The sequence below is a fragment of the Adiantum capillus-veneris genome, chromosome 12 (genome assembly GCF_014529385.1).
Source record: "Adiantum capillus-veneris isolate H3 chromosome 12, ASM1452938v2, whole genome shotgun sequence".
Lineage (NCBI taxonomy): Eukaryota > Viridiplantae > Streptophyta > Polypodiopsida > Polypodiales > Pteridaceae > Adiantum > Adiantum capillus-veneris.
This window is the reverse complement of record NC_140942.1, coordinates 1,721,509-1,744,226: the sequence shown is the minus strand read 5'-3', so window position 1 is coordinate 1,744,226 and position 22,718 is coordinate 1,721,509. Positions and strand designations below refer to the sequence as shown.

At 44.0% G+C, this 22,718-nt stretch overlaps 1 protein-coding gene across 4 annotated transcripts in view; it reads left to right on the top strand.

Annotated features, from left to right (window-relative positions):
• The window catches only part of LOC147445206 (putative LRR receptor-like serine/threonine-protein kinase At1g56140), a 241,608-nt gene that overhangs the window by 27,500 nt on the left and 191,390 nt on the right, over nucleotides 1-22,718 (top strand). For 2 of the 4 annotated variants that reach the window (XM_086524760.1, XM_086524763.1), the window contains exons 2-8: nucleotides 5,141-5,294; nucleotides 5,366-5,437; nucleotides 5,843-5,914; nucleotides 6,334-6,405; nucleotides 6,886-6,957; nucleotides 8,890-8,961; nucleotides 9,076-9,147. In XM_086524760.1, the coding sequence (XP_086380886.1) occupies nucleotides 5,141-5,294; nucleotides 5,366-5,437; nucleotides 5,843-5,914; nucleotides 6,334-6,405; nucleotides 6,886-6,957; nucleotides 8,890-8,961; nucleotides 9,076-9,147 (586 nt within the window). The remainder of the gene's footprint in view (nucleotides 1-5,140; nucleotides 5,295-5,365; nucleotides 5,438-5,842; nucleotides 5,915-6,333; nucleotides 6,406-6,885; nucleotides 6,958-8,889; nucleotides 8,962-9,075; nucleotides 9,148-22,718) is intronic. The other 2 variants (XM_086524761.1, XM_086524762.1) reach the window with 1 other exon arrangement.

The window sequence follows — 22,718 nt, the reverse complement described above, 5'->3', positions numbered from 1 at the left end:
ATAATGGGCCAAGTACAGGAGCTGTTAGAAAAGGGGCTGATTCAGCCCAGTTCATCTCCATTCTGTTCTCCAGTGTTGTTGGTGCAGAAAAAGGATGGCTCATGGCGTATGTGCATCGACTACCGTGCACTGAACAAGAATACCATCAAGAATAGGTTCCCTATACCTAGAATTGATGATATTATGGACAAATTAGAAGGAGCAGCTATGTTTAGCAGGATAGATCTAAAGAGTGGGTATCATCAGATCCGCATTAGATCAGAGGATGTGCACAAGACTGCTTTTAGAACAACGTTTGACCTTTACGAATTTTTAGTGATGCCCTTTGGTCTCACAAATGCTCCTGCTATGTTTAATAGGATGATGGACAGAATTTTCCGTCCACACCAGCAGTTTGTTGGTACATTCTTTGATGACATGATAGTCTACTCAAAGAATGAAGAGGAGCATAGGCATCACTTGGCCATTGTGTTCAAAGAGCTACGCAGTCATAGGTTGCTCATCAATGCAAAGAAAAGTGAGTTTTTTCTGGAAGAGATTCACTTTCTGGGACACATTGTCTCAAAGGATGGTGTCAGAATGGATCCTGCAAAAGTCGAAGCGATCAAGTCATGGCCAAATTTGAAGACGGTGCATGATGTCCGAAGCTTTTTGGGACTATGCTCCTATTACAGAAGGTTTATCCGAAATTTCGCTGAGATTGCTTCACCTTTACATGCTCTTCAAAAGAAGGCAGTCACCTTTAGATGGACACAAAAAGAGATTTCAGCTTTTAATCTCTTAAAGGAAAAGATGACTTCGGATCCAGTCATTGTGTTGCCAGATCTTAGGAAGTCATTTGTGGTCCAATGTGATGCCTGCGGTAGTAGCATTGGTGCTGTGCTAATGCAAGATGGCAGGGTAGTAGCCTATGAGAGCAGAATTTTGCAAGGGCCAGAGATGACCATGCAGGTCTATGAGAAAGAGTTACTGGCTGTGATTCATGCGCTCTTAAGTTGGAAACACTACCTGCTAGGTGCAGATTTCGTTGTCCAAACGGACCATCAGACCTTGCGATACTTCTTGACACAGACAAAGTTATCTGAAAAGCATATGCGATGGGCAAATATCTTGTCCATGTTCCATTTTCAGATTGTGCATGTGGAAGGCAAGAAGAACGTTGTGGCTGATGCCTTGTCAAGAAAGCCACAAATTTCAGCTGTGTCGATTCCTTATCATCATGAACTTGATGATATGAGAGAACAGTATGCAAATGATGAAGATTTTGCAAGGGTCTTCGAGCAACTAATGGATGGACAACGTCATGAACACTATCTTCTTAAAGACGGGTTCATGATGATGCATGGCAGATTGTGTGTCACAAAGCCATTGCGACGCAAAGTTATGGAAGAGAGTCATGTCCCACCGTATGCAGGGCATCGTGGTATCGATGCTACAGTTAAAGCGGTAGAGACATTCTTCTATTGGCCTACATTGAGAAGGGATGTGGATGCCTTTGTGCGAGAATGCCTAATATGCCAAAAGGTCAAGTTTGACAGGCAAAAGGCACCAGGGTTATTGCAACCACTACCTATTCCAGATAAACCATGGGAAAGTATTGCTATGGATTTTATCTTTGATCTTCCGAGAACGCAGACAGGAAATGATGGTATTTGGACCATTATTTGCAGATTCAGCAAACAGGCTCATTTTATTCCTGTCAGGAAGAAGATAAAGCCAGATCAGATGGCACGCTTGTTTATGAGCAATATTTTCAAGTATCATGGCATGCCACAGTCGATTGTCAGCGACCGTGATCCACGCATGACAAGTTTGTTCTGGAGAGGCTTGTTTGAGAATATGGGCACCACGCTCAAATTCTCTTCGTCATTTCATCCTCAAACAGATGGGCAGTCAGAAGAGGCAAATTCTACTGTCCTAGATCTGCTGAAGTGCTATGTGTCAGAGCATAAAGGAAAATGGGAGCAATATTTGCCATTGGTGGAGTATGCATACAATAATACAGTGCATTCATCAACTGGCAAGGCACCCTTTGAGATAGTTGAAGGTGGCAAGAAAGTTCCTCCCATACTGCATACAAAGGACAAGATATTTGAAGCAGATAAGTATGTTCAAGACATGGATGAAATGTACAAGAAGGTCAAAGTGGCCTTAGAAAGGACTCAGGCAAAGCAAAAGAAAGCAGCTGATCGTCACCGTCGTGAAGTGGTATATTCACTTGGTGATTGGGTGCTTCTACGGTTTGAAAAGGCAAGGTTAAAGAAGATGAAGGGCAAGGAAAGACTGTTTCCAAAGCTCAGCATGCGTTACTATGGGCCTTTTCAAGTGTGCGACATAATCAGTGATGTTGCATATAGGCTGAAATTGCCTGACAGTTGGAAGATTCACAATGCGTTTCATGTGAGTCTTCTCAGACCCTATGTGGGTGATGTGCCAGAAGATATACCAGCTGATATACCAGCTGAAGATCAGCCGGAAGTCGAGGAACTTGACGAAATCTTGGTCCCTGAACAGATTTTGGCACACAAAGAAAGGAAAGTGAAAGGCAAGGTTGCTAGGCGTTACTTGGTAAAGTTCAGAAACTATCCACCAATGGATGCTAAGTGGATGGAAGAAGGTGAACTTGCAGAGTCACCAATTGTGTTATCACTTTACCTGGAAGCCTTCGATTTGCAACCTACCTTGACCCCTTGAGTTTCAAAGCTACATGGATTGTCAGTGTGACAATGGCTTCTGAAACAAATGATGTACATGGTATTTAAAGTGAGCTCAAATGAAATACCTGTTACATGAATGTTAGAGCTGTACAGATTGTCACTTTGGCAATTGCTCTTATGGAATGTCCAAAAGTTTGGTTAGTGCTATAGAAGTGAGTATTTCTTGTCAGTTTGTCAAGGATACAATGGTTGCTTCTATTCAGGAGTACATGTGTAACTGCATTCTTAAACTGTCGGTTTGGGTATGCTCGAAAGTGTTACGGGATCCAACGTGTACTATAAGACAGTGGCAAAATGTGCAGCTACCATTTTGTCATTGGAAAGTTCGTGACTCAAAGCAATGGCAGAGTGCGAAGCTACCACTATGTCATTGGGACAGGGTTCACACGCAGGCAATACATGAGTCGACGAGGTGTTGAATACACCAGGGTTGACAATGAGCATGTATGTGTCGTATATGTGTCGACAGGTGTTGAATACATCAGTGTTGACAGTAAGCATGGACGACATAGATGCAAACGAGGACGTTTGAGATTTCAAGAGGGGGGTATGTCACCAGCGTGTGACTACTATCTATCCTTTTTGTTGATTTCTTTCTTATTATCTATTTACTTTCACTTTTTGGAAACACCCCTCGGGAAATCTAACTGCCCTGCATTGCATAGCTAGTGTGGAACTGTCCAGAGGGAGTCCAGGCCTGAGGGCAAGAGAGCACTAAGGTTGGACAAGGACTATGGTTAGCCAAGTGGGGTCATTGACTAGCCAAAGTGGAATCCTTTGCTACAGAGGCTACATTTCAGTTTTGGATGTGGCCGCAGTGTACAAAGAGGGTCGGATGACCTAGAAAGATACAATGGCAGCATCTCCTAAAATTTAGGGAACTGCTATTTTGGGACCTGAAAATGTCTTCGCGTCATTACGTGCAGTTTGACATGGGGATCATTTTGTTACTCTGTGGCCAAGTCAACAGAGGCTGCAGGTGAGATATTTTTAGACCCGAGGGTCTAAAGCGGGAAAATGCACAAATGAGTGACACTTGGCACTCTGAGGCCAGTTTACTACTTATAGAGAAGGCAAAAACGTGATTTATAGCTGGGAGGCTCATTTTGCAAGTGTCTGTCACAGGTTAAGAGCTATGGAGTGCTTGCTTTCCCTCTTATGCACAGTGCGGTGCCAGGAGTGATGCCCTGCACGCTACGCACTGCCCTCTCTCTCCCCTTTGGCAGTATGTTATGCCCCTCTAGTGGGCTTTTCATTTGACCAATGTACAGTTGTGTGGGTTCATGCGCGATTGCCGAGGCAAGAGCCTCTTGCACAGGTACTGGATTAGCTAGCGGCTAATCCCCCCGCAGGTACAGGTGAATTCGGAGAGGTTTCACGCCAGAAATCTCGTCCGATTCAAAGGGCAAGTAGCCCTACAGGTGCGGGAGCTCGAGGACTTGCTAGGGATGCGACCGGCACGCGAAACGGAGCCCGAAACAGTGAATTACAGCCTGCTGTGTATTTTTGCAGGTTTAGGGTTTTGGCCCTAAACGGACCCTAATACCCCCAGGAGGTTCGGGGACGCAAGGGGACCGCTGTACAGGCGATCTGGCGCATTTTCAGGACTGAAAACAGAGAATTCAGCGTGCTGCAGATTCTCGCCAGGTTTTGCAAAGTGCCCGTATGCGTCGGGAAAGTCAGTCAATGCGTGGGAATACTGACTGTGAAGGGTTCTAGTACAGTTATGCTGCCGAAATCAGGCTGGAACAGTGGAAATTCAGCCGAGTTTGTGCGGGGCAGCTTGTAGGGAACCACAGCGTTTATTCCCTCTTTTGAACAATAAAGAAATACCGAAAGGGGCGCCTAAGTTAGGGGCCAATCTGGTGTCCGTCTACTCATACAGGTGCAATCTAGCAGCCTGTATCCCTCTCCCCTTTGTTGTGTCTTGAAAGTACAGGTAAAATAGACGACTAATAATGGGTGAAAGCTAAATCAAGGTTTAAAGTAAAGTCTACCGCCCTTTTTGGATTGAACAGGCCGGTTTCAGTATCCATGTAGCTCGGGCGAATCACAAAACCATCTTCAGATAGCTGTAGGAAGTTTTCTTTGTAGTCGGCCATCTTTGTGCCCAATTCTTGTGAAGAGAGAGAGAGAGAGAGAGAGAGAGAGAGAGAGAGAGAGAGAGAGAGAGAGAGAGAGAGAGAGAGAATGAAACGTTTTATTAACATCTTCAAAAGGCCAAAGTGACCTATGAGACAAAAGTTACAATCATCTGAGATAAAGCACAGAAGGAAAGTTGTGTTTTCAAGTTTTTTAAGCTCTTGACACCTGTGTGTAAATTGGTTTGACTTATCCAAGGGCTTGTTTACTGCTGCAATATTCAGATTATAAAGTCAGGGCTTGATATCTAATGTGGATTGCTTGCTTGCGTTCTTTTGCAGTTTCAGTGCTTAAAAGCCTCTCCCAGAAATTTAACATTGAGGCATGGACATTCGAGGATGATCCATGTGGACCCAAAGGACAGAGTATTTTTGTGGGCTACATGAAATGTGTTTGTACTTATAATAATGGCTCAACCTGTCACATTGTTCAACTGTATGCACTAATATTCTATTATGGATTGCTTTTCTTGGCTTAAAATGGTAAATAACTACCATTCAATGCAGATATATGTTTGGAAAGAACCTTCGTGGAACATTCCCAATGGATGTCTTCAATCTGACGTACCTTACTTATCTGTAAGTATGTGACAATTGCAAAGATGAACAATATTTAGTTCAATCACCTTAGCTCTTAGTGAGTATCTGGGAATTGCATGAGGATGTAATGTCCTTTGCCATCTATAGTGGTTCAAATGATAGTCAGACTGTTTTGCAAAAGAAAGTTGGCACCACAACCAGCTTGATAAGTCGTGCAGTTGTTTGTATAGCTAGTGTGCGAGTCTCCATTATCTTTTGAAGAAAGCAGCTTCCTGTTATTTTTGTGCCTCCATCTTCATGAATTTTTGGACTATCGTTGTTGCATGTCTTTATTGCATTTGGAAATCAACATTAGCTTAGAGCCAACTAAGGTTTAGGCAAAAATGCAGATTGATATTCATCTGTGAGGCTGAAATCTTGAAGCGCATGATCTTTATGTTGCAGAGACTTTGGTCAAAACTTCCTGGATGGACTGCTGCCAAGAGAGCTGGGAAATCTGACTGGCTTAACTCACTTGTGAGTAGAAATAAGTAATAAACTGACTGACAGAAATGAGCCATTATTGAAAGCTACATAGGAGCACCAATTGTGCAACGGATAGCTTGATGCTTATTATCATGTTCTTATGAAAGCCACCTTCTAGAACCGCCTTAATAAAGCCTTAATAGTTTTTGGAGCTGTAAATCTTCAGCGTAGTATTTATTTTTTAGAGGCATTCAATGTAAATATGTTTGTTTCATGGGTTGAGAGAATGCATTTGTTCAATGAAGTTCATATGGATTGAGAGTTTGAATTTCCTGCTTCTAATTCCAAGTCATCTTTTCCATAATTAAAGGAAATTTTTTCTTTTGGTGACATTTGTAAGGCTGTATGTGTGGTTCTCTTCATCTGAGTGGGTTTAGCGATCATATCATCTTACTGCTTTGTGCCTATAGGGCTGCGGGAACAAATCTGCTCACAGGCTCAATACCATTGGAGCTTGGGAACCTGAAGAGTCTAACAGAGCTGTAAGTATGAGCACACATTTCACACTTTCTCTATCCTCTCTTGCTTGAGGTAGATTGTGTCTCAGGTGTGACATGTTTGATGACCATATGGAGGAGTCTTTTTAGAATATAGTAATTTCTTACAAAAAGGTTAAGCTGTGTCTGACAACTATTATGGAGCCTAGGACCCAAGGGACTTTTCTTCCAGAAGGGTTTAAATGTACTGAATCAAGGTTCCGATTGGTTTATTAGACAATCCAAGGCTACCTCTATGCCAAATCTTTGTGTATGTGTGCACGAATGCATAGTTATACACAAAGACCTAGCACATTACTTCTTGCTAGTCATGGTCATTTCTTGGCATGTTGAATTTAGTAGTGCAGTATTTTGATGCAAATGCCCTTTGTAAATTTTAAGCTTGGTTCTCATCTAGATGAGAATAGCCATTTTACTGAATCTCATAGGTTGTCATTAATAGATTTCTGTGTCTTTTGTCAACAGCTACCTTGACAGCAACTTTCTTAGTGGAGAAATTCCAATGCAGCTTGCCAGCCTCAGCAAACTTTCAACATTGTATATGAACTTTTCACATGTTCTTGTGCTGTTTCATGTTTTTGTTGTTTTACTCAAGGTCTTTGGAAGTAGATATTAGTCATTACTTTCTGTTGTCTAGAATGTTTGTACCTGCCATTTTCAGAATTGTGCCATTTTTGTCGCTTAGAAAGCTGGGTTCTCTTTTTCTGTCTAATTTCTGATGCCCTTCTTGTTTCTCTACCTTTTGCTGCCCTTGCCCTTATGTCCTTCGGCCTTTCACATTTCCCTTGTCCCACTCTATGGCGATTAGAGATGGCTTGCAACACAGAAGCTAGAATATCATCTTGAGGAGGAAACAATCATGGTCAAGCAAGAGTTCCAGAAAAGAATTAGATTAATAAGTGATCACTCAACAAAGGAAAAGAAGTTGATCTCAGTCGCGGACATCAAGCTGGTTAATGCTAGTATACATATGGTTGTGTTTATGTGTAGGGAAAGAAAATTAGGATGGAAAGGACCTTTGGAGACCCAACTGTGTCATTCTTAATCTACTTTAGACAAGGAACAGACATAAGATTGCTGAGGAATAGAGAAACAAGGTGGCTTCTGTCCAGGATACCATTAAGAGCCAATCATTTAGAAGATTTCAAGGAGCCCTCTCACCTTTTTAGGTTGCTGTGACATTTTCTACCCTCTTTAGAAGGCGTTTTTGTAATGGCTTTTCACCGGTATTCAGTTTTATGGATTTGTGAATCATTTGGTTTTACTAGCTGTCTGCTGGATTCTTTTCAGCCTGTGACTGCAGCCCCAATTGCCACCGTGCATGTCTTTCCTTCTCTGCTAGTTGGCGGGTCTTTCAGCTCTAGGTCAAGGACCAAATTCCTGGACACATGGGGTATTGAGGCTCAACTTTGCAGAGAGATGCGAAGTGCATGACTCTGAGACAAACTCTAGGGGCTTTGTGAGGCTAGGATGTATGAGACCTTGCTGAGGAATGAAAGGGGCCATTGGGTCAAGGGGATGAAGGGGTCATGTGAGCAAGGGGGATGTGAAGGGTGAAGATCCTTTTTCTTTTCACTTGTTTCTTTATTTCAAAAAGTAGAAGATAAGACAGAGGAGAAAGATAAAAGCAATAATAGCTTTGAAAAATGCAACGGTTTGTTTGTTTTTGTTTTAAAACTTAAAAGAAGGAACTATATGATAGAGTGAAGAGAGATGAAAACAGTAATAGATTTTGAGAATGCACAGAATTAGTCGTAGCTATGTAGAATGCGGAGAATTGTACTAATGAGATGGGAGGAACGGACGGATGGAAACAGGGATGGCAAGCAGTGGAATAAATTTCACAAGAAGAAACCAACTATCACACAATGAGAGATAAATAGAGTTAGACCAAAACTAAACCAGTGCACAATTGATAGAAGGAAAATATACTGTAATAGATAGAGGTACTGCTATTGCGAGTACAGTCTCAGTCGTTCACAGGCAGGAGAGTGTGACCTATTAATGTGGGAAGCTGCACGCTTCTTGGCGGGCGAATGTTGTCGAGACATATCTTGACAATTTGTGTTTACATTGAATTAGGTCAATAAGATGAAAGCTTTGAACATAGGATGCCTTACAAAATAGCATCGTATTATCATTAAGATGCCTTGGAATACATATAGAATGTTTTAACTAGAATATCTTTCAATTGGATATATTGTCCACATTTTGAAGGTGGTATTAACCGGGTCTATCTCAATATGGAAGCCAAGCATGTAATTAAACGGAATTTCAAGGTCTCTTTATGGCTGGTGGAAACATATTGGTAGCCCAAATGTATGCTTTTGTGTCCTCAATGCTTCTTTTGCTTCTGAACTTGTGCCTTTCATACCTTAATCAATTTTTTCAGAATGGATACTGGCTGCAAGATGGATGCTCTCTAATATTTTATGATGGCATTCAAGTGGCTCACACATGTTGTGGCAGATGGCTGCTGGATAACAATTTTTCAGGACCCTTGCCGGATATTTTTAGTGAAATGACAAGCCTTACCGACATGTGTGTAAATTTTGATGTTTTTTTGAGTATTGTGTTGGTTTTCATAAATGATCCTTATCATATCATCAAGGTGAAATGGAGTAGGACTAACTTACTACATCTGTAAACATGCAGGCGATTATATGGAAATAACCTCCAAGGACCGATTCCAACTAGTATTCAGAAGTTGACAAATTTGAAATCCCTGTAAGCTATAGTTTTTTCTAAAAAGCATCATTTGATGGTTACACTGGTGATTTTACCATCACTTTTGGAGATTCTTTTGTTTGCATTTTGCTTTTATAATCTGAATTGAATTAGCGCATCTTCCTAGAGCACTGCAAAAGATTAGCATTAGCAGAAGCAATTTCATTTTTTTCTCCTTTGTGAACTAGTCCCGTCATCCAAAGTTTTCAAACCAACACCTGCATTGGGTTGGCATTTGAAAATAGCTACAAGTCAACATGTTTAAGTGGAGGAGACTATGAAGCCACCGTCGTACAAGGAAGATAGGTTGCAGCGATGAACTTCCCAAGTATGGTTTTTAGCATAATTATGTAACAAGGGAGTTAGCAATATTTGTCGGCATTGATCCCCCTTCGGATAAAACAAATGACGATGTATGGTGCTATTGTAACTAGCAAAAGATCCAATGTGTAGACCTTGGGCTATGAATAAATTTGCTCATCTGCGCTGGACTCATGATGCATACATAAATTAGGCAATCAAAGTAATCTCTAGCATCATGAAGACTAAGCTTTCTGTGTGTGTACACGCTGCCCTGCATGTAGGCAGCCAGCCATGGCGCTCTCTCTGGAGCTACGGAGATCCAGACGTCCACGATTGAGGAGAGGGGCTACACAGCATCCACGGAGACTACAGCAGAGGATTCGAGCCATACTCTCTCGACATCCAGAGTGCAGATGAGGATGGATTCTAGTAGTAGTATTTTTCTTCTAGTCTTTTTGTACCCAGACATGGTATCAGATTCACAATTTTGTAACAGTTTGGTCTCATGGGTCATTTTGGCCTTTTGAAGACGTTAATATATCATTTCATTTCTAGCTTCTACATGGACATAAGAGCAATGGCCCTGGCCAGCCTGATGGGCTCACTATCCTGCACACTCTTTTCAAGCATGCGTCATCCCAGCCAAAACAAACACGCAGAGGCTGATACCTCTCATCGCACCCCTCCCACCCAAAAATGGTCGTCCCCTCATGGGGGCCAACTCGCCTTCTCAGAACTCCTGGATGGTGTTCCCTCTACCTCAGAAACCTCCTATTTCGATGTAATCTCTGCATGGTGCACTGAATTCTTTGCTGGGAAGAGGAGGTACGCAAAGGCCGCTGAAAAGACGCGTAAAATCTCGCTAGAGGAGGACAATGAATGTCCCGATAGAGCAAGGAAAGATGCTGGAAATGCAGTGGCCGCAGTCCTCACTATCCTTGAAGAGCCAATACAGCAATCGTCCTTGCATGGATGGTGCCGTGAGTTCTTTGCAGAAAAGACCCAAAAGAAGGCAATGACGCTTGAAAGCTTGTGGAGTGGAGGTGCAGAAGACCACAAAAGTGAGATAAAAGATGCGGATGAAGCCAATCTAAACAGTTTGTTACTCTTCGATGGTGATATGATCTAGCTTAATCGCGATTCTAACTCTCAAGTTTAGTCTGAAACCGCTATTTTATGCTCTAATCGATTATGCTACACGTCACCATAACCTTCTTTCATCTTCACCATTCATGAAGCTGCGTGAAGCTCATTGTGACGATCCTCTCTCAACACCATCTCTTTCAACCATGAAACCTCAACACCAACTTTATCCCACCCTACTCTCCTTAAGGGGGGCAAAGATTGATCCCGTGCAAGCTCGAGCATGGTGCTCAACGCTGAGAGTCAAGATGAAGCGTCAACCTCGCATGAAGCAAAGACCACACATGAAGAAGACCAAGCTGAAGCGGAAACCTCGAATGAAGCAGCTTGCCCGCACGGAGAAAAGGGCAATTTATTGTATACTTCAGGAAACCCACTTCCCTAATCCGGGAGAGCCTCTTCCTCAACTGTTGTACCTACCTATGCACCCCCCCTATCCTTGGATGGCATAAAAAAGCACTTTTGTAGCTGCACATGGGCGGCTTTCTCTCTCTTGTGCCGCGATTGTGCTTGATGGGGGCTGTTGGAGTACAAGCCCAATCAGGCACTTGCACATGAAGGGCACGAACACCTCTCATGCCTGCTCGAACCTGCCCTTTGGGCTAGTATCTGATGTACTCTCACCATCAAGCGAGTAACTGAATAACTATGCCAAGGTTGATACAGCGACTACATAACTTGGAAGTCCCATAGAAGCATGTATGGGTTATCATGGCACTGTATGAGACAATTATAGGGAGAGTACGGACAGTAGAGGGTCTTGCAAACCCTATTCACACTACTATTGGGGTGAAGCAAGGATGCCCACTTTCTCCGACTTTGTTTGGATTGTATATTGATGAGATTTCTGGCTATATTGAGATTGTAGGGGATAGAGGCATAGTTGTTAGGCACATGGATACCTCTATTGCTATACTGCGATGATATTGTGCTTATTTCAGATCGACTTTGGTCACTTCTACCATCCTTTATGGAGTGCAGATATGGGGGCATAGCATGGATCATCATAGTAGATCAGTTCACACATATGATGGATGGAGATCCATGGAGAGACCACTTGTATTCATGATCTCGAGGTTGATTTGGGTGAAAGCGTCGAGACCATCTTCTCCGCATGATAGATGATGGGTATGTTGACACCCACCTATCTCGTGGTCTTAGAGGTGTTATTGGTCAGCTACGCACCTCATCCCACCAATTGGAGATATAGACTGGCCGATATAGAGGTATACCCAAGGAGAGATTATGCCAGGTTTGCGAGAGAGAGAGCCAAAGATAGAGGAGCACTATATTTGCCAATGCTCAACATACTATGAGATCCGTGGGCGTTTGCATTGCTTATTCAGAGAGGGATTTGGCCCCTTATCCCTCATCTTGGATTACTGTGATCAGAGGTGCCTAGGTTTCTTCTTATTGGAGATCCGTAGACTGAGAGAGACTACCCCTAAGAGGAGAGGACCTACACATAGAGGATCCATATAGAGGCAGATTACTACTTTTCACAAAGGGACTACTCAGGATGACCCACCATAGGTTACCCAGTCACACCCTCATTGGGCCATCCTTCTTGAGCGAGCAATCCAGCTTGGCCGCTCGCAACACCCGAGGATAGGAGGATGTTCACACTGTAGGTGAGGTCTAGATCGGAGGTTATAGAACATCATTAAGCGACAACGAGCACGCCCCCGTCGAGAGCTCATGATGTAGGACATTGAGGCCATACTACATATCTACCCACTCTAGGTACCCTCATTTATTTTTATCCTTATATTCCCTGGACACTGTACTAGATCACACATGGATGTAACCTTTTGGTCTCATAGGCCATTTTGGCATTTTGAAGTTGTTAATATAACATTTCATTTCATTTCTCTCTTTCTCTCTACTCCTCCCATGCTAGTCAAGGTTATTTTCCAGACAGTTGGCCTCATTTAGAGGACGCGACAGATGCCATAAGATAGACTCAGACATGGAGCCTTCGAGGTCTCTAGACAGATTTCAGAGTCATGTGAGTAGGATCTTGGTACTCGCTGGTGTGAGAGTGGTACATAGAGTAGACATGGATAGATTATCACCTTTCCAGTATGACCCGGACTCACCCTTTATTGAGCTCTCACACAGTGAGAGGAGCATAGTGAAACAGATTGTATGGCAACTCTACATAAGAGAGTAGGATCTATGGCAGCTCTACATCACAGGGACATGGATCGCACCTAGACAGCCTCTTCCCCCAAAGATGTATTACAAAATCAGAACTTCTTAACCATGCTAGACAAGGGGCTCATTTAGAGACCACACTACATGGACACATACATGCCACATAGCTCAGGAGTGGCGATTGCTCAACTCTTGGTATCATCACATCGGGATTAAGCCTAGACGACCTCCTAAGCTTAGAGGTCTTCAAAGACTTCTCCTCAAGACTTCTTAGTAATTTTTGCCAAAGAAGGGAACTGTCGCTTGTAAGCTGAATTTATGCCGTCAGAACTGCTATTGATGTCCAAATCAATGCCTTGAGGATGAGGTGGTGGATCATGCAGAGGTGTCAAAGAAGTATCCAAAGAGGGAAGAGAAACATGCACTCTCTGTCTATACACAAGCTTTGAAGCCTCTGTCCCCCGAGCTTGTCGCAACATGGCCCTTCCTTCCACAAATAAAGCAACGGCGAGGAAGACCAATGAAGAACACTCTTTGGAAGATTTGTCCCCCATGGATAGTTGGGAGAGAAATGAATTGTAGACGATTCTTCCCTAAGGATGGGTAAAGAACCATCCTAATGGAGATTGTGTGATCCTCATCTTTGGGACTCACAACATCGCCAACCACAGAGCCCATCTATCATGTGCAGCATATTCTGGAAGAAGATGTGGAAATCTAGCTGTAACTGCGATTCCACCATGATCTATAACCGGCCCGTACAACGTAGAGGGCGGTACTATTTCAATTACCTGTTAACTTTACACAGAGCATTGAGAAGGGAAGAGAACACAGTTGCGTCCAGCGACTAGAATGTCACTGCGCACACGAGACCGACACCCTGTAGGCCCCAAAGACTGGCGCCCCTTTCGGTATTTCTTTATTCAAATTAAGGTAGATGATCCAACCACTTAGCACAAGCTTTCACAAAGCTGTCCAAACCTGGCGAGGGCTGAAAACGCAGGTTTTCGACCGGATTTCGACAGCATAACGGCGCAAAAACCCCTGTAGGTCAACAACACCTGTCTAGGATGGATTCCCTCGATATCTGGAAGCTTTCTGGTGAGCTGTCACAGAAATTCAGCGGGCTGTAATTCTCTGTTTTTCACTGCCGGGAGCCCAAAAGCCTGTACACGCATCCCAAGGCTGTCACGAGGCTCCCCTGATGTTCCCTTGCAGTTTAGGTGCGAAACCCTAAACCTGCAGAAAAACACAGCAGGCTGTAATTCCCTGTTTCGGATCGTTTTTAGCGGAGCGAACACGCCTACGCGTGTCCCAAGGGCTCCCGCACGCAATGGGACAGTTCCCCTGTGAATTGGACGAGTTTTCACGAGAGAAAACTCTCCAAACTCGCAATCTTTCGTGATGGAACTGTGCGTACCTGTGGGGGATTAGCAATTAGCTAATCCGGTTCCTGTTCAGAAGGCTCTTGCCTTGGCAAACGCGCATAAACCCCCAGAATTGTACATAGATCAAATGAGAAGCCCACTAGTGGGGCATAACATACTGTACGTAGGGGAGAAAGAGAGCAGTATGTAGCGTGCGGGGCATCACTCCCGTCACCATACTGTGCATAGAGGGCAAGGTAAGCATTCCATAGCTTCTGTACCTGCTACAATCCACCCGAGGCTGAAAATGGCGCCCCCTTTGTTGATATGCAGCTCGTTTTTGCCTCCCAGAGTGGCAGAATCGCTCACAGGTTGACACGTCGCCCAGTTTCCGAGTTTGGGCTTTCCCTGCTAAAAATATCTCAACTGGTGCGTCAGTTGACTTGGCAGCAGAGCAATAAAATGTTCCCCTTGTCATTCCAGAGCTAATGACGTGAACACATTTTCCGGTCAAAAATAGCAGTTCCCTAAATTTTAGGAGATGCTTCCATGGCGTCCCTATCGGTCTCCTGACCATCATTGAAGACTACCATTTGACCAACATCTACAATGTGGGTTAATTTACTGGCCCCTTTCAACTTATAAAGTTGCAGTGACTTGACGAGTGGCCCAAATTCCAGTTTGGCGCACACGAGCTTCCATACTTATCAGAATTCAGTGCTAACTGGCCTGGGCAATCCCTGTCTGACCGACCTAGATCCCCGATGTGAGAAACCCATTTGGCTGCAGCCGTTTCACACTGGCCATGCAATGTCCACTTGCACCTTTTCAAGGGTTTTGGGACAAACAAGTAAAAATAAAATAAATATATCTAATACTTATTTACAGAAGTCAATAGGAAAAATACACCTCCTGGTGACACACCCCACCCTTGAAATACTGCAAGCGACCTCGCTTGCATGCCAATAATACATGCAGATATCTCCTGATATCACATATATTCTATGATGGGAATCCAAGATATACATGCTTCCGGAAATGTAGCGTTGGACGATTAAACAATCCCACCAACCTGGCTACGACACATATATCAAGCATAGAAGTCTTCTAGTGTACTCTTGAGCACAAACTTCTCTAGCTAAATTCTGTATGGAAAGAGTAGATACAATTGCTTAACTACTCTCTTGAGCATCATGAACCATGCTCTTGCCTTGCTCCAAAAAGGCTGCATCAAGTCACTGTGGGCTCCATTTGAAAGGCTTCAAGATACAATTGCAATAGTTGAGGTGAATCAAGCAATTCAGACTCTTCCATCCATTTGGCATCTAATGATGGATAGTTCTTGAACTTCACCAAATAGCGTCTTGTAACCTTTCCTCTAACCTTTCTTTCTTTATGTGCCAATATCTGTTCAGGAACAAGGATTTTATCCAATTCTTCCACTTCGGGTTGTTCCTCATCAAGCATATTCTCTGGCACATCACCAACAAAGGGCCTTAGAAGGCTGACATGAAAAGCATTATGTATTTTCCAGCCTTGTGGTAGCTTTAACTTGTAAGCTACATCGCTGATCTTTTCTGAAATCTGAAAAGGACCATAATATTGCATACTGAGCTTAGGAAACAAGCGTTCCTTGCCTTTCCTTTTCCTCAACCTGGCCTTTTCAAAGCGCAAAAGTACCCAATCACCAAGTGAAAATACAAGTTCACGACGGTGACGATCAGCAGCTTTCTTTTGCTTAGCCTGAGTCTTCTCAAGAGCAATCTTTATCTTCCTGTATGTTTCATCCATATCTTGCACATACTTGTCTGCCTCAAATATCTTGTCCTTAGTCTGCAAAATGGGTGGGACTTTCTTTCCTCCTTCCACTATCTCAAATGGTGCCTTACCTGTTGACGTATGCACAATGTTATTGTAAGCATATTCAACCAATGGGAGATGGTGTTCCCAAGTTGCCTTGTGCTCTGAGACATAACATTTGAGTAGGTCCAAGACAGTAGAATTTGCCTCTTTTGACTGTCCATCAATTTGCGGATGAAACGAAGAAGAGAACTTGAGCGTAGTGCCCATGTTCTCAAACAATGCCTTCCAGAAAAGACTCGTCATACGTGGATCCCTGTCACTGACAATTGACTGAGGCATCCCATGATATTTAAAGATATTGCTCATGAATATGTTGACCATGTGTTCTGGCTTTATCTTCTTCCTAACAGGAATGAAATGGGCCTGCTTACTGAACCTACAAATGATAGTCCAAATCCCATCATTTCCTGTTTGTGTCCTTGGAAGATCAAAGATAAAGTCCATTGCTATACTTTCCCATGGCCTATCAGGGATCGGCAATGGCTGCAACGATCCCGGTTGCTTTTGTCTGTCAAATTTGACTTTTTGGCATACTAAGCATGATCCTACAAATGTGTCAACATCTTGACGCAAAGCTGGCCAATAGAAGAATGCCTCAACCCCTTTCACTGTCGCATCAATTCCACGATGCCCAGCATAAGGTGGAGCATGAATTTTTATCAAAATCTTTGGCCGTAACTGTTTAGTAACGCATAACTTTCCATGCATCATGAGAAAGTCATTCTTAAGCATATAGTGCTCATGATGTTGCCCATCAACAAGCTGGTCATAGATCCTTGCAAAATCTGAATCTTCAGCATATCGTGTCTTCATTTCGTCTAGTTCACAATGGTACGGAATTGACACTGCTGAAATTTGGGGCTTTCGTGACAACGCATCAGCCACCACGTTCTTTTTCCCTTGCACATGCACAATCTGAAAATGGAACATTGACAAGATGTTTGCCCATCGCATGTGCTTCTCAGACAACTTCGTCTGTGTAAGAAAATATCGCAAGGTTTGATGATCCGTTTGGACAACAAAATCAGCCCCTAGCAAATAGTGTTTCCAACTAGTGAGAGCATGAATTACTGCCAGCAATTCTTTCTCATAGACTTGCAAATTCCTTTCAGTCTTCAAAAGAATTCTGCTCTCATATGTGACTGCTCGGCCATTCTGCATTAGAACTGCACCAAGACTATGGCCACACGCATCACATTGAACCACAAAAGGTTTGAAAGATCTGGCAAAATAATTACCGAATCTGAAGTCAGCTTCTCTTTCAAGTGTTTGAACGCTAAAATTTCCTTGGCTGTCCACTTGAAAGTAACTCCTTTTCCTTGTAGTGCATGGAGTGGAGAAGCAATCTCAGCAAAATTTCGGATGAACCTCCTGTAATAGGAACATAAGCCTAGAAAGCTTCGAATGTCATGTACGGACTTCAAGTCTGGCCATGACCTAATTGCTTCCACTTTAGCGGGATCCATGCGTACCCCATCCTTTGAAACAATGTGCCCAAGGAAGTGAATTTCTTGCAAAAAGAACTCACTTTTCTTCGCATTGATGAGTAGCCTATTCTTGCGTAGCTCATTCAAAACTGCGGTCAAGTGATCCCTATGCTCCTCTTTAGACTTTGAGTAGACAATCATGTCATCACAGAAGGTACCCACGAAGTTTCTATGTGGTCTAAAAATTCTGTCCATCATTCTATTAAATGTGGCAGGAGCATTTGTGAGACCAAATGGCATGACAAGAAACTCATAGAGACCAAATGTTGTCCTGAACGCAGTCTTATGGACATCTTCTCGTCTAATGCGTATCTGATGATACCCTCTCTTTAGGTCTATTCTTGTAAACAATGACGCTCCCTCAAGCCGATCAAGAATGTCATCTATCCTCGGTATGGGGAACCTGTTCTTGATAGTATTCTTATTCAAGGCGCGATAGTCAATGCACATGTGCCATGAACCATCCTTCTTCTGCACTAAGAGTACAGGCGAACAAAAAGGGGATGAACTGGGCTGAATCAGCCACTGAGCTGAATCAGCCCCTTCTCTAAAAGCTCGTTGACCTGACCCATAATCTCTTTCTGTTGGGCTGCACTAACCCTGTATGGTGGTCTATTCGGTGGACTAGAACCTGGCACAAGATCTATAGTATGATCCTCAGGTCTCTCAAGAGGTAACTCCTCTGGCAAAGAGTCCGAAAAACAATCACTGAAACCACTCAAAAAAGTTGACCTGTCTTTATCTAAGGTAGACAAATTAGATACAACTTGAGGTACTTCTTTTGCAAAGATCAAGTACGCAGAAAGATGATTCTTTATTACAGATGAAATAGCAGAAGCAGAAACAACTGGAACAGACTCGCCTTTAAGCTTTACATCAAGGACATGAGTCTTTCCTCTATGTACAAGGGTAATCTTTTTGTTGTAAGTATCCACCATAGCATGCAACCTGTAACACCATGGGATACCCAATAACACATCATAGCCCTCAAGCGGCATAATATGAAATTCTTCCGCATCCACATAGCTCTGAATGTGCAGACGAAGCTTTCCCAGAATGGGAGTAAGAAGCTCTGAATGTCCTGGGCATGCCAAACCTGCATCGCGTGTCATACCCATCTCCTCTGCACGAATGCCCAACTTTGATGCCAATTCTGGTGATATGAAATTTGCACGGGCTCCTGGATCAAAGAAAACCAGCACTGTCTGGTCTCTAACTTTGCCCCGAGCTCTGCACAGGTCCGTGGCATTTGTGTTTGGCGGATCTCCAACCAAATCTGGAACAAGTCCTGCACTCGGCTTTGGCTTCTTCCCTTTATGGTCTGACTTGTCATCCTTATCCTGTGACTTCTTCTGTGGGCACTCATTTGCAAAGTGTCCTTCCTATTCACAAATGTAGCATTTCTTGGCCTCCCTAAGAGCTTTCCGTTCTTCAAAAGTTTTGCCAGAAAAATGCCTCTTTTGTCCTTGTACTCGTCCCGAAGAAGACTTAGACTGCTTCTTGGACGTATCACCTTCTTCAGTGGAGGGCTTCTTTGTGGGAGGCTCAGAAGGCTTTGCTGCAACATTGCCCTTGGCTCAAAACTGTTTGCCCTGGGCCCCTTTCTTGTGGCTATTAAATCCATTGGAATCTCCCTTCGACAGATTGTTGGCCACTCTTGCATTCTCTATCAACTGAAACATATTCATGACAGTAGTCTTTGTGCAGTAGTCCCTGATTTTCTTGGGCAATCCGCAACAGTACTTCTCAATCTGTTCTGACAATGGCACAAACCTGTAAGAGGTGACTGGCAACAGTGCGGCCCAAAACTGTTTATTGTACTCTTCCAGATCCGCACACTGTTTAGCATTCAACTCGTGCCATTCTGTCATTACATCCACTTCAAAAGTGTTTGTCGACCATGCAGGCGTAAAAAGTTGTTTGAATTGGACCCACGTTGTTGGGGCTTGACCCTGGTTCAACAATGCGGTTCACCATTGGAGCGCATTCCCTTTCAAGAAAGTGGCAACCTTGCGTATCTTTGAAGATTCCGTGAAGTTTCCTCCAGCATAAGCTGCATCGAACTGCTGTATGAAGGTCAAAGCCTTCAATTGGTCCTCAGTTCCTCTGAAAGTTTCAAACTTCACTCCCTGCCCACCTTCCTTGTAATCCTTAGGCTGACTCAAAGGAGCCACATTATCATAAACAGGTGCCTGTAACAGTGGTGCTCCATGAGTGTTCATTCCAGCACTCGCATCAACTGTTTTCCCTGTCATATCTGCATTTTGTACGTATGGTTGCGAAAAACCAGCCATACCAAATTGTGTTCCAGGCACTCGAAACTGGCCATAGGCACCCTGAAAACTTGGTTGGACACCCATGTTCGCGTACATAGGGTTACCCATGCCTGTTTACATTGTCCCGAAAACATTCCCTGGCATATAACCTGTGGAAGGTCCAGCCATAGCTTGAAACACTGAACCACCTCCAAAATAACCAGGATAAGTATTAGGTAATGGAAGGGTCTGACGCATAGCCTGTTCATTGCTCCCTTGACCATTCACAAACGGTTCCTGTCCAGCTAAAGCAAGTTGCTTTGGATCATTGGACACCGCTAGTTGCTCAACCACATGGGCTTTCCCTCGAGCATCATGAGTCCTCTGCGCATTGGAAATCTCCTTTTCCTGCAACGGCTCAGTCATTCCCTGTGTAGGAGGCTTAAAACCCTGTGTCGGAGCCTGTAAGAATTCCTGCATCCTTGGGTTGTTAGCCAACTGCTGAAACATGTCCATGCAGCAACGCAGTTGAGTTCTAAACAACCTGTCCTCTTCTTGAAGAGTTGAAGGAATTTCTCTGTGCCATGTGAGGAAGATCCCTCTTCAGGTACTTGGTCTCTCTTCTCTGCCATATCGACAAGCTCTGTGTTGCTTTCACCCACAACAATCCACGCTGCACTTTTTGAAGAAAAAGTGACTATCCCGTCGATGGAACCATATAACCGGCCCGTACAACGTAGAGGGCGGTACTATTTCAATTACCTGTTAACTTTACACAGAGCACTGAGAAGGGAAGAGAACACAGTTGCGTCCAGCGACTAGAATGTCACTGCGCACATGAGACCGACACCTTGTAGGCCCCAAAGACTGGCGCCCCTTTCGGTATTTCTTTATTCAAATTAAGGTAGACGATCCGACCACTTAGAACAAGCTTTCACAAAGCTGTCCAAACCTGGCGAGGGCTGAAAACGCAGGTTTTCGACCGGATTTCGACAGCATAACGGCGCAAAAACCCCTGTAGGTCAAAAACACCTGTCTAGGATGGATTCCCTCGATATCTGGAAGCTTTCTGGTGAGCTGTCACAGAAATTCAGCAGGCTGTAATTCTCTGTTTTTCACTGCCGGGAGCCCAAAAGCCTGTACACGCATCCCAAGGCTCTCACGAGGCTCCCCCGATGTTCCCTTGCAGTTTAGGTGCGAAACCCTAAACCTGCAGAAAAACACAGCAGGCTGTAATTCCCTGTTTCGGATCGTTTTTAGCGGAGCGAACACGCCTACGCGTGTCCCAAGGGCTCCCGCACGCAATGGGACAGTTCCCCTGTGAATTGGACGAGTTTTCACGCGAGAAAACTCTCCAAGCTCGCAATCTTTCGTGATGGAACTGTGCGTACCTGTGGGGGATTAGCAATTAGCTAATCCGGTTCCTGTTCAAAAGGCTCTTGCCTTGGCAAACGCGCATAAACCCCAGAACTGTACATAGGTCAAATGAGAAGCCCACTAGTGGGGCATAACATACTGTACGTAGGGGAGAAAGAGAGCAGTATGTAGCGTGCGGGGCATCACTCCCGTCACCATACTGTGCATAGAGGGCAAGGTAAGCATTCCATAGCTTCTGTACCTGCTACAATCCACCCGAGGCTGAAAATGGCGCCCCCTTTGTTGATATGCAGCTCGTTTTTGCCTCCCAAAGTGGCAGAATCGCTCACAGGCTGACACGTCGCCAAGTTTTCGAGTTTGGGCTTTCCCTGCTAAAAATATCTCAACTGGTGCGTCAGTTGACTTGGCAGCAGAGCAATAAAATGTTCCCCTTGTCATTCCAGAGCTAATGACGCGAACACATTTTCCGGTCAAAAATAGCAGTTCCCTAAATTTTAGGAGATGCTTCCATGGCGTCCCTATCGCTCTCCTGACCATCATTGAAGACTACCATTTGACCAACATCTACAAGGTGGGTTAATTTACTGGCCCCTTTCAACTTATAAAGTTGCAGTGACTTGACGAGTGGCCCAAATTCCAGTTTGGCGCACACGAGCTTCCATACTTATCAGAATTCAGTGCTAACTGGCCTGGGCAATCCCTGTCTGACCGACCTAGATCCCCGATGTGAGAAACCCATTTGGCTGTAGCCGTTTCACACTGGCCATGCAATGTCCACTTGCACCTTTTCAAGGGTTTTGGGACAAACAAGTAAAAATAAAATAAATATATCTAATACTTATTTACGGAAGGCAACAGGAAAAATACACCTCCTGGTGATATGATCGATCTGGCAAGAAAACGTACAGCAAAATGAAAGTCCATAGGGCTATGTGCTAATACCTCTGTGGCTTGATCTGGAGAATTTGAAGAACGCTCTCTTGAGAGGGGAAACATTCACAATCTTGAAATCGGCATACAATAGCGAAGCCTGAAAATAGTCCTTCAATAACCTAGCATAACATATTCTTCCCACCCCTTTACACGCCAAAGAACAAGACTTCAAGCTTATAGTATATTTGTGAACGACCCATAAGGTGTCAGAAGAAAGACGAATACCAAGTGTAGAAGCGGAAAGGGGGTACGAATGTAGTAGACTTGGACACCCCAAGTCAAGGATCTAGTGCAACACACGCGAGAGAGCTGAACAAAATTGAGAGAGACGACATGGCACGATGGAATTCTGTGCTCAGAAGTACTGGCCCCAAAGACTGGCGCCCCTTTATGGTATTTCTTTATTATTATCCTTCAAGAAGTACAGTTTTTGAGGGTCCTCTCTCTCTCTCTCTCTCTCTCTCTCTATGCAGAGCTCCCAAGCTAATGTGCCAGAGAAGGAGGCCCTTACACACTTATAAAGGCCCTTGGCCAATTCCAAAGCAGTTACATGAAAAGCATTAGGTCCCAAAAAGATTCAGTGTCCAAAAGCAAGCGCCCTCTGCGCCATCCCTTAAAACGCGGGCGTCCGTACATTGCCATGTCACAGCAGCGCACAATCGCGGCGTGATTTTTGGGCCAAGCCC